Genomic DNA, 11,597 nt, shown 5'->3' with positions numbered 1-11,597 from the left:
ACTCACCTCAGCCTCCCAAAGTGCTGGGATTACAGGCTGAGCCACCGAGCCCAGCTCCTGCACATTCTATATACCAGATACTGTGTTCATCTCTGGGAATTCTACTGCAAACAAGGCAGTTACAATTCTGGTCCACTAGAGAGCCAGTATGGTGGCTCATGCCTGTAATCCCAGCACTTGAGAGGCAGAGGCAAGAGAATTGCTTGAGGTCAGGAGTTCGAGATCAGCCTGGACAACAAAGTGAGACTTAGTCTCTATTTAAAAAAAAAATCAGGCTGGGCTCGGTGGTTCATCCTTTAATGCCAGTTCTTTGGGAGGCCGAGGCAAGTGGATTGTCTGAGTCCGTAGGTTCAAGACCAGCCCAGGCAACTTGGTGAGACCTCGTCTTTACAATAAAAATTTTAAAAATTAGCTTGGCGTGATAGTGCGCACCTGTACTTCCAGCTACTTGGAAGGTTGAGGCGAAGGATCACTGGAGCCCAGCAATCTAGTCTGGGCAACAGAATGCGACTCCAACTCAAAAAAAAAAAAAAAAATCATTTGGAATCAGACTGCCTGAGTTCAGTTCTAGACTCTGACACGTACCACCTGAGTGTCCTTGGGCATGTTTCAATTTCTCTATTCCCACATCTATAAAATAGGACTAATCACAGTGATCCTCTCACAGGGTTGTCATGAGAATTAAATGAAGCAACATGTAAAGGGTTTAGGACAGTGGCTGGTGTTGAGTAAGCACTCAACATTAGCTGTTATTATGCCATTATTATTTTCATTAGCGGTGGTTTGCCAGTCCAAGAGGACCAGAAAAGCGAGATACTCTGTGCCCTTACCAGCTACTCTACCTTCTGGCTGGCACTACCCAGTGCACAGTAGCAGGTTTCCCTCAGCTGAGAACCAACACGGAAGCCACAAGAAACGACCAAGTGAATTCTGAGCCATTCAGACGCGGAAGGATCGCCGGAGCCCAGCAGGTCGAGGCTGCGGTGGACGGGAGCGGCCACTGCACTCCAGTCTGGGTGACAGAGTAAGACTCCAACTCAACAACAAAAACAAAAGCAAAAAAAAACCAGACGATGTCATACTGACACCATGACACTAAGCATCATAAGAATTTATTTAGGCAGGTGTGGTGGCTCACACCTATAATCCCAGGACTTTGAGAGGCCAAGGTGAGAGGATTGCCTGAGTCCACGGGTTCAAGACCAGCCTGGGCAACTTGGCCAGATCTCATCTCTACAATAAATCAAAAAATTAGCTGGGTGTGGTGGCATGTGCCTGTAGTTCCAGCTACTTGGAAGACTGAGGCGGAAGGATCATCTGAGCCCAGCAGGTTTAGGCTACGGTAGCTGTGAGTGTGCCACTGCACTCCAGCCTGGTCGACATAGTGAGACTCAACTCAAAAAAGAAAAATTCATTTATTTATTCATGTATTCATTATTCGTTGGTCTTCCTGGAATGTTTCATCCAAAGTTTAACTTCCTATCCATGTCTGCTCTATTTTCTCCTTAGTTTTATCATTTTCTGAAATTATGTATTTTACTTATCTATCTTGTCTATTTTCTGCCTAGTTCCATGAGGGCAGGGGTTTTTGTCTGTTTTTGCTCACTATGCTATCAGCAGGCCTAGAGTGATGCTTGGCACAGAGCGGGCACTCAACAGATATTTGTTGAAGGGGTGAATTCATAGACATATCAGTGGGCACCTGACATGGCACCAGAAGGTTTCTGCCAGCTCTTGTCTGTTGGTTCTTTGCACCCTTCCCACACACACGCTGCCACATCAACCCCTGAAGTACAAGGGCAGGAGGCTTAGAACCACACTCCCTCGCCAGCATGGTTCTGAACACACGAGGCTGCCCCAGAAGCCTTTGGCATGAAATTCAGAAGGCAAGAGGGAGAGAGCCGCTGCTCTCCAGCAGCGGTGGGCAAGGCAGGCCCTGCAGTCAGGAGCTCCAGGGGGACTAAAAAAATACTGAATAAATAAATAAATTAGCCAGGTGTAGTAACACGTATCTGCAGTCCCAGCTACTTGGGAGGTTGAGGCAGCAGGATTGCCTGAGCCCAGGAAGTCGAGGCTACAGTGAGTCATGATCATGTCACTGCACACGAGCCTGGGCAACAGAGTGAGACCCTGACTCAAAACAAACAAAAATAATTCCTGCCCACTAGAGGTGATGGTCCACTGGAGGTGGTAGAGACAAAAAACAAGCAATTACAATCTAGGAGCACATAGGAGTGTTAATTTGGGGGTAAGGGAGTGGGGAGGAAGGAATTTTTAAAAGTTTAGAGTTTATGGTTAAGACCTAAAGGATGATGGGTGTTTGCCAGGTGAAGAGGCAGAGAAAGTAGAAGAAAACAAGACAGAGGGGGAGGGAAGCAGAGCATATGCAAAGACCAAAAAGCAAGAGAGAATACAGTGGTTTTAGAAAATTATAAGGAGTTCAAAAAGGCAGGAGAGGAAAGTAGGGGCAATATTGCAGAGAGTTGTTAAGGAAGAGTGGGAAAATTGCAACACATTTTAAAATATCACTCTAGCTGCAGTTGTAGAAAACGAGAGGGAGCCGGGCTTGGTGGCTCAGTCTGTAATCCCAACACTTTGGGAGGCTGAGGTGAGTGGATTGCCTGAGCCCGCAGGTTCGAGACCTACCTGGGCAACTTGGCGAGACCTCATCTCTACAATAAATCAAAAATTAGCCGGGTGTGGTAGCGCACACCTGTAGTTCCAGCTACTTGGAAGGCTGAGGCGAAAGGATCACCAGAACCCAGCAGGTCAAGGCTGCGGTGGCCGGGAGCGGCCACTGCATTCCAGTCTGGGCGACAGCGTAAGACTCTAACTCAAAAAAAAAAAGGAAAGAAAATGAGAAGGAGACAAGACTCAGTCATAAAGCCCCATAGGACAGCCGAGAGATGGTGACTGTCTCTATTACCAAAATGGCATTAGAGATCAATATAATTTAAAATTCTCAAAACTTGGTCTCTATAAAAAATAAAATCAAAAAATTAGCCAGGTGTGGTGACATGCACCTGTAGTCCCAGCTACTTGGGAGGCTGAGGCAAGAGGACTGCCTGAGCCCTGAAAGTCGAGATTGTAGTGAGCCATGATCATCATTGGCAATTGGTAACTGATCACTGGTTCTCAACCTTGACCACACATTAGAAGCACTACCCATGGAACTTTCACATCTCTACCCCAGACCACTCAAACTTGGCATCATTATTTTTTTTTTTTTAGCTACCCAGAGGATTCATGGGAGCAACAAGGGTAGAGAAAGCCAGGATTAGCATTGGGGAGAAATAAGGGAGGAACAGGAAATGAAGATACCAGCGTGAGCTAAACTGGTCCTAGCATGACAAGCCACCAGCAATCCCAGGCCTCCTTCCCTAGATGGGCAAAAAGAGTCCTCATGCCTGCATACTTCACTAGTAATCAAATATGGAATGGAAATCAGACAGCCATGTGGAGGGAACTAAAAGCACTGAGGTAGTATTAGCTGAATCTTTGGGAAAATATTACAGAGACCCACAATAAAGAGCTACCAGTCATCTGGTATTTCTTTCTGCAGTCAGACATAGCCCTTTAAACAGTTTCTGTCCTCAAGGGATGGAAGAGACTCTGGCTCCTTCTCACCAGAGATGGAGAAGAAAAATAAGGATACACCGGGGATGCAGAGGAGCAGAAATAAGTGACATTCTGTGCTGAAACTAGCTTATGATGGAAAGCAGCAAGTTCCAGTATTCATGAGAAAGAAATCAGTTTTTATAAACTACTTTCTCCATATGTTTCACTTTGTTTCCATTTCCCTGAAGAGAAAATGTTCCAGCCCTAACTCAAATGAACCAATGAAACAGTGGTTTATCCCAACACAGGCAAGGCCAGCCAAAAGGATCAGGGCCAAGCAGAGGTAAGGGAAGATCAAAGAGGGAAAGCTGGTAGACCAGAAGGGGATCAACTTTGGTCTGTTCTTACTGAGGCACCGGCCACCTCTCTAAGTCACTGCCCTATTGGCAGGAGTCCCAGAAGCACAGTCAGGAAAAATTCTGCCCCTTTTCCAAACTTTGAACTCAACTGCTTAACTCAAAATCAAACAAGCGGGATTCCCAATTGACTCTACTATCACCCAGAAAAGCAACCTGTTCCCACTTAGCACCCAACTCTATTGGGAGATCTAAAAAAGCAAAAGAAGTATGAGAAGGGGTGTTAAGTGCAGAGGCTGGCAGTGTGGGTAAGAGTTGACTGCCAACTGAGATCCTGAACGTGAAAACAGCAACAACAAAAGTACAGCACAACAGGAAAGAAAGATACCATCATGTCAGCTGCCACCCCTATAGCAAAGCAAAGACAGATTTTAAAAACCAGTTCAGGAAAAGACAAGACCCTGGATTCACACAAATTCTTTTTTCAAACATATTTGTATTTATCCTGGCTAAATAAACACACATACAATAGACATTTCTGGTTAAAAAACAAGACATTTCTGGTTAAGTTGCACTAGCATTCAAAAGTTGTATATGCAAAGAGGGAAACCTAAAGTAAATGGTGTATTTAGTTAATATGTCAATATTGGCTCATCAAATGTAACAAATATGCCATACTAAAGTAAAATGTTAATAGGGGAAACTTGAAAAGAGGAATGAGGGTTTGGTTTTTTGTTGTTATTATTGTTGTTTTGAATCAAGAGTCTCACTCTCGTCACCCAGGCTGAAGTGCAGTGGTACAACCATGGCTATGCAGGGCTCAAGTAATCCTTTTACCTCAGCCTTCCAAGTAGCTGGAACTACAGGTGTGTGCTACCACATCCAGCTAACTTTTTTGTATTTATTGTAGAGATGAGGTCTCGCCATATTGCCAAACAGGTCTGGAACCCCAGGCAATCCTTTAGCCTCTGCCTCCCGAAGTGCTGGGATTACAGGCAAGTTACCACACCCGGCCAGTACTCTGTACTTTCTACTCATTTTTTTCTGTACACCTAAAACTGCTCAAAAAACAAAGTCTATTAATTTTTTTAAAATATATGTATAGGAAAACAATGATTTCAAAAATTATGCAGTAACTTTAGGCTGGTATACAATGCAATCACAGGTCACAAAATTTTACACACACCATATAATCACAACTATGGAATAAACACATAAAACTGGGAAAAAAATGCACCAAGACATAACTCTAATAACCATTTTGTATTGAGGAGGCTGGGGAAAGGGGACTAAATTTTATTATTTTATTTACGACATCAAACTTTTTTCCTAACAAGGAATATTATTTTTATGATCAGAAAGAAATCAAAGTAATTTTTAAAACAATAAAATAAATGACACTGTTTTGGATATGGCTTTCCACTCAGGTAAGGTGAACTTTACCTAGCACTCTGTTTACTTGTGGAAGTGGTATTTTTCTGCTCAAGGACATTTTGATTGTGTATAAAGGAACACTAAGCCTAATTTATAACCAGAATTCAAGTAAAAGAAAGATGTAGATGTACTTTGCCCAAAGGGTCTCTTGGCAGACCACAAAACTGCATCCAGCCTAGGGTTCTGTCTTGGACAGGCTGCTACTCTCATACTCACTCCATCCCCCAAGCCCCCTACAATCCCTGAGTCTGAGAAAACAGAGACGCAACAGTACCAAGTCCAGCAGCACAGAATAAAATAATTTTTGTTGCTGTTGTTATTGTTGTTTTGAACCAGAGTCTCACTCTGTTGCTCTGGCTAGAGTCAGTGGCATGCTCACAGCTACTGCAGCCTCGACCTGCTGGGCTCAGGCAATCCTTCTGCATCAGCCTTCCAAGTAGCTGGGACTACAAGTGCTGGCCACTATGCCTGGCTAATTTTTTTATCTACTGTAGAGACGAGGTCTCACAATGTTGCCTAGGCTGGTCTCGAACCCCTGGACTCAAGTGATCCTCCCGCCTTGGCCTCTCAAGGTGCTGGGATTACAGGTGTGAGCCAGTACTCCTGGACAGAATAAAATAATTATTGAGGCTTGTCCTGTGCCAGGCTCTCCTGTAAGTACTTTAAATGATTAACTCATTTAACCCTCACAATAACCCCAGGAGGCAGGCACTCCTGGTCTCCCCTTTTTATAAGACAAAGTGCAATGAAGACGGCGGAGTAAGGGAAGTGAGAAATCAAGCCACTGCCATTTTCCTTTACCTTCCCCTCCACAGGATCGTGCCCCCACCTAGTGACAGGTCAGTGTGGCCAGCCTAGCACTGGTCACAGTTCCTACATTTACTCATTTAACCCCTGGTAAGACAGATGGAAGAAGTAGACCCTGCCTCACTATCTGATCTGATCAGTCAAGGAACATGAGCCCCTTGCCCTGAGAAAGAGATGCAGCCATGGCTCTTTCCACCAAGAATGCTGGCCCATTGCTGAGACACTCCCAGAAAAATCTGGCAGGGGGACAGAGGAGCAGGAGCAAACAGGTATTTTTAGCATATATCTTCTATTTGCTCAATCATAAATTCAAGTAACTTCAGTGGAAAACAGTGTTCACAGCTTGAGTTTACAGGACGTCAGTACAAAGTTTTAATCCATTTAATATTACCCATGCACTGAATACCAGATAGGGAAAAAGCACTATTCTAGGAATACAGCGGAAGACACCCCAAGCCAGCAGAAGTCCAATACAGTATCACAGCCCTCAAGGAGCACATATTTCAACAAGGAGGCACTGGCATGCTTATTAGGTGTTGGTAATTACCATCACTACAGTCAGGCATTTTGAGAGACCGAGGTGGGAGAATCAGTTAAGTCCAGAAGTTCAAGACCAGCCTAGGCAACAAAATGAGACCTTGTCTCTACAAAAAAAAAAAAAAATTAGCCAAGCGTGATAGAACACACCTGCAGTCCCAGCTACTAGGGAGGCTGAGGCAGAAGGAGTGCCTGAGCCCAGGAGGTCAAGCCTACAGTAAGTTGTGATCGTGCCACTGCCCTCCAGCCTGGGTGACAGAGTAAAATCTCACTGCAATTACCATAGGTACCCATAAGGGTCACAGAGGAAGAATAAAAATAAATAAATAAAAACAAGGAAAAAAAATGAGAGGACTTGTTTCAGCTTTAGACAACAAAGGCCATACTTACATCTGCCCAGACTTTCCATGCTTCTCTTGCTTTCTTTACAGTTTCTTCATAGTCCGCAACACTGGCCTAAAGTAAGAATTAGAGAGAGAGAGGGTAAAGGAAAGGGAAGTGATGATGATCTTCTAGAGCACAGAGACATTTCTGGAAAAGAACTGGAAAAATCTCTAGGTGTCCCTAATATTTACAGCTGAGAATGACTTACATAGCTTCCAAAAACTGACTAGAATACAGAAAAACAGGTTAGACCCTAGCTGCACTCTAAAACCACACTTTTGAAAGCAAGGCCCATTAGTCTCATCAAGGAACACACCTGAGATACACTAGAAATGCAGAATCTCAGGCTCCAACCCAGACTTAAGGACTCCTAACCTTCCTACAAACAAAACCCTCAGGCATTTCAGAAGCACTGCCTTAAACGGACCCCCTTCCTTCTCTAGTCTCTTCAAAGTTCACCTTTTCCAGGGCACACCCCCACTTCCCACCCAGTAGTGGACAGCTCTCCCTTCATCTTCCTAAATGGCAAATGAAAAAGAAATACATTATTCTTAGCATTTGTAATTGTGTATTATTCTTGACTTCTGCCTCTAAAAAAAGCAAGCCCAAGCTCCCCATGTGTAGTTTGAATTTAAAAACAAAAAGCAAAAAAACTCACCTGTCGGACTCTTGCTATTGGCTCATTGTTAGCAGGACAATAGGTCATAATAACCTTAAAAGAAAAAGATGACCATCATATATAGAAAATGTAATCCCTTCTGAATTGAAGGATCAGCCCAAATGGGGAAAAACAGAAGAAAAAAAATGATTGAGATATAATATTCAAACTTGGAAACTTTAAGTTAACTTCTGCTACAAATAAACCACTCTGTAGAGGTTGAGTCTTTCATTTCTGACCTAAACATCAGGAACTACCTTTCTGCAAAACTCACCCTTGCCATCTAAATATTAGGTATATAAGTAAAATCCTTAACATAACCAGTTATTTACTTTTCCATTAATAACAGAACAAACTGCCAGGCGTGGTGGCTCAAGCCTGTAATCCCAGAACTTTGGGAGGCTGAGGGGAAAAGACTGCCTGAGCCCAAGGGTTCAAGACCAACCTGGGCAACTTGGCAAGACCTCGTCCCTACAATAAATCAAAAAATTAGCCGAGCATGGTGCCGCAGGCCTCTAGTTCCAGCTACTTGAAAGCTGATGCAGAAGGATCGCCTAAGCCTAGCAGGTCGAGGTTGCGGTGGCCCTGAGCGGGCCATTGCACTCCAGCCTGGGTGACAGAGTGAGACTCTGACTCAAAAAACAAAAAACCAGTAACTGGATGCCAGGCGCAGTTTTAAGCTCTAGGCAACAGAGAAACGCTAAAAACCCGATCCTCAAGGAAGTTCACAGCCAACGAAAACAGAATTTCAACAAGCCCGAGCTTGCAAACTCCCAAGGATTTCAGGAAAGAGGACAACATAAAATCACACAGGAGAACGCTACCTGCGGCGCATGTCACATCTGAAGAGCCACAGTCAAGCTCTAAATTAAACTCAACTGCACCGCTGTGTGACGTTTCTCACGACAGATTCCAACTCTGCTATAACTTTTAAGTACACGTAGATTTAGCCCCCTACGAGCTCCAAAATGGCATCGATTCTCCAAAGCACCCAAGGACCTGAAACCTAAGTCTGCTTTCTAAAAAATCGCCTACATGAGAAAACTTTTATCAAGGAGCTTCTAAACTTGCCACCCGGTATCACCGCCTACAGCGCCAGCGAGGAACGGGTAGGGCCCAGCCTCCAGGCGTACCCCGCGGCTGCAGAGATTTCCCGGGGCCCACGTACCTCTCCCCGGCCTCCCCAGCTTCCATTATACACGCCCTCGTTTTCCTCGCGGAGCCCTAGCTCTTTTAGCCAGGCGTACTGGGGCTGATTGATCAGCAGCGTGGACATGAAGACGGCAGGCCTGTTCCAAGGTCCTGAGAGCCTGCTGGTCTTCGCAGCGTGCACACACAGCGCTCGGGGTAAGCGCCACATACTGAGCCCGGGTGAGCCCGGGACGCGTGACGCGTTTGCGGCCCGAGGAGCGGCTGAAGTAGAACCCCGCCTCCCAAGTCCATTGGGCAGACGGGACCCCGCCCACCATTCCCACAAGCCTTGCCCCAACCCCTCCCCCAGCACCAGCACCACCACCACTCCGGCCGCCCAGGAACAATGGGGTGCCGCAGGGAGGAAGCGAGGGGGCTACTGCCACCTGGTGAAAGACGCCAGGAGCCGCCGCACCAGCTAGGAATTCTTTTCAGCACAATCTTGACTCTAAAGGACAGTAGGTTAGAGCAGGGCTTCTCAAGCTGGAATATGCGTGTAATAGCCTGGTCATTCTGATTCAGTAAGTCTAGATAGGGGCCTGGCAGTGATGGGGATGCCGCTGGTTCCTAGAGTAGCTAAGGGAGGTTTTTTTTTAGGGGGGTGAGGGGTTGTTTGTTTCCATTGCTTTGGCAGATTACAAAATTAGAGTCTTCTAATTAATGAAAATATTAAATTATTGTATTTCATTCTAAATATCTTGCCTGGATATATTACTTTGAAGAACAAAGACAGTTTTGATCAATTTCCTTCATTCTCCATTTTTTTCTTTCTTCCTACAGTATCTTTTCCACCCACTCCCTTCTCATACCCCATCTCATTCCACAATAACTTAAGTCTACCCTATGTAAGGGAAATTCTAACATCTCAATCAGCATTATTTGGATGTAAGTTAAAAATATACACACACTGTCAGATAGGTGATTCCCAAGCTACTTTCTCCAAAGATTATTTCTTGGCCAGGCACAGTGGCTTACGCCTGTGTTCCCAGCACTTTGGGAAGCCAAGGCTTGAGCCCAGGAGTTCCAGACTAACCTGGGAAACATAATGATTTGCTGTCTCTACAAAATAAAAATAAAAAAATTAGCTGGGCGTGGAAGCGCATGCCTGCAGTCCCAGTGACTCGGAAGGCTGAGGCGGAAGGATCACCTGAACCCAGGAGATTGAGGCTGTCGTGAGCCAGGGTTTTTGCCACTGCACTTCAGCCTGGGCGACAGAATGAGACCTCCACTCAAAAAAAAAAAAAAAAAAAAAAGAACTCACTATTTGCATCGTGACCTTCCATGCTGCAGCCAAACAAAGTCATTTTATATTTCTGTGCAAAGCTGTTTTCCATCCATTGTGTCTTTGCCCTTGTTGTTCTCTCTGACTATAAAATTCCATTTTCCATCGCTGCATGCAAGCTTAAGCTTTATCTGTTCCACCCTGATACCACAAATGGTTTCAACAAACGCATGGCATATATCAAGCACCTACCAGGATTACAATTAGAGGTAGGGTTACATGGATAATGCTTCCTTTTGTAAATGTTATATTTTTTCTTATCAGGGCAGGACCATCTCTGATTCATCCTTGCATTGCTCCACAGTTCCCAGCATCATACCAGCTCATGTTTGCTTACATGAATGCATGAACAAAAGAATCTATGAAGAGATCTTCTAAGAAGTAGCAAGCAAGCATGGATGGATGTCTTGTCTAGCACTGGTAATCTCTATCCACAATCCAGCTACTGTCTTCTATCTACCCCAAGAACTAAGGCACTAATTTTCCTAATTTTAATTCTCATACGTTTTAACTGATATCGCATCACTTTCTATCAGTCAGCAGGATTCATTGTACACATATCCCAAAACCACACTCTTCCTTCTTCTCCATTCAGTTCCACACAATGAAAAGACATTGACAGACACATGAAATTTTAGGAGCAACACATAATGTCCTTAAAGAATGTTAGCATCAGCCGGGCTCGGTGGCGCAGCCTGTAATCCTGTGCTTTGGGAGGCTGAGGTGAGTGGATTGCCTGAGCCCAAGGGTTCCAGACCCGCCTGGGCAACTTGACAAGACGTCATCTCTACAATAAATAAATAAATAAATTAGCCGGGTGTGGTAGCGCGCGCCTGTAGTTCCAGCTACTTGGAAGGCTGAGGTGGAAGGATCGCCAGAGCCCAGCAGGTTGAGGCTGCAGTGGCCAGGAGCGTGCCACTGCACTCCAGTCTGGGCAACAGAGTGAGACTCCTACTCAAAAAAAAAAGAATGTTAGCATCCATCATCAACAAGGGTACCTGCATAATCAACGTTTGTATACCTAACCCTGAATTGTACCCCACCTCTTTATAGTAATAAAAATAAATATAAATAAAATTTAAAAAAGAATGTTAGCATTCTTTAAGACAAGGAGAGAGGTTTATGGCCATCTTTCTAAACCAATTCTGTGAAGATAGGCACCAGCAACAACCTACATTGGAAACAGGGATTGCATCTCTCTTTCATCTTCTTTTTTCAAAGCTCACTTAGTCCTGCCCAACAGGAGTTCAGGAAAAGTCAGAGATAATGATGAATTTTGTTAGGTCACAGCAGTAAGGAATAGAATTAAATCAATCATATATGAAAGCCTTTGAAAACCAAGAAGCCCTAAAAAGGTAAATGTACTAACTGCACTCAGGAAACCTTGAAC

The 11,597-nt window shown here is 44.5% G+C and overlaps 1 protein-coding gene across 2 annotated transcripts in view; it reads right to left on the bottom strand.

Annotated features, from left to right (window-relative positions):
* Nucleotides 1-9,194, bottom strand: part of ALDH7A1 (aldehyde dehydrogenase 7 family member A1) — a 51,162-nt gene extending 41,968 nt beyond the window's left edge. For both annotated transcript variants that reach the window (XM_008072034.2, XM_021705920.1), the window contains exons 1-3: nucleotides 8,903-9,194; nucleotides 7,735-7,788; nucleotides 7,083-7,148 (exon numbers count right to left, since the gene is read on the bottom strand). In XM_008072034.2, coding sequence (XP_008070225.1) covers nucleotides 7,083-7,148; nucleotides 7,735-7,788; nucleotides 8,903-9,094 — 312 coding nt within the window. In that variant the 5' untranslated portion in view covers nucleotides 9,095-9,194. The remainder of the gene's footprint in view (nucleotides 1-7,082; nucleotides 7,149-7,734; nucleotides 7,789-8,902) is intronic.
* Nucleotides 9,195-11,597: the final 2,403 nt, after the last annotated feature.

The sequence above is a fragment of the Carlito syrichta genome, unplaced genomic scaffold (genome assembly GCF_000164805.1).
Source record: "Carlito syrichta isolate Samal-C Ts95f unplaced genomic scaffold, Tarsius_syrichta-2.0.1 Scaffold314826, whole genome shotgun sequence".
Lineage (NCBI taxonomy): Eukaryota > Metazoa > Chordata > Mammalia > Primates > Tarsiidae > Carlito > Carlito syrichta.
Note: the sequence above shows the minus strand (reverse complement) of the source record. Positions and strands in the feature narration are given on the sequence as shown.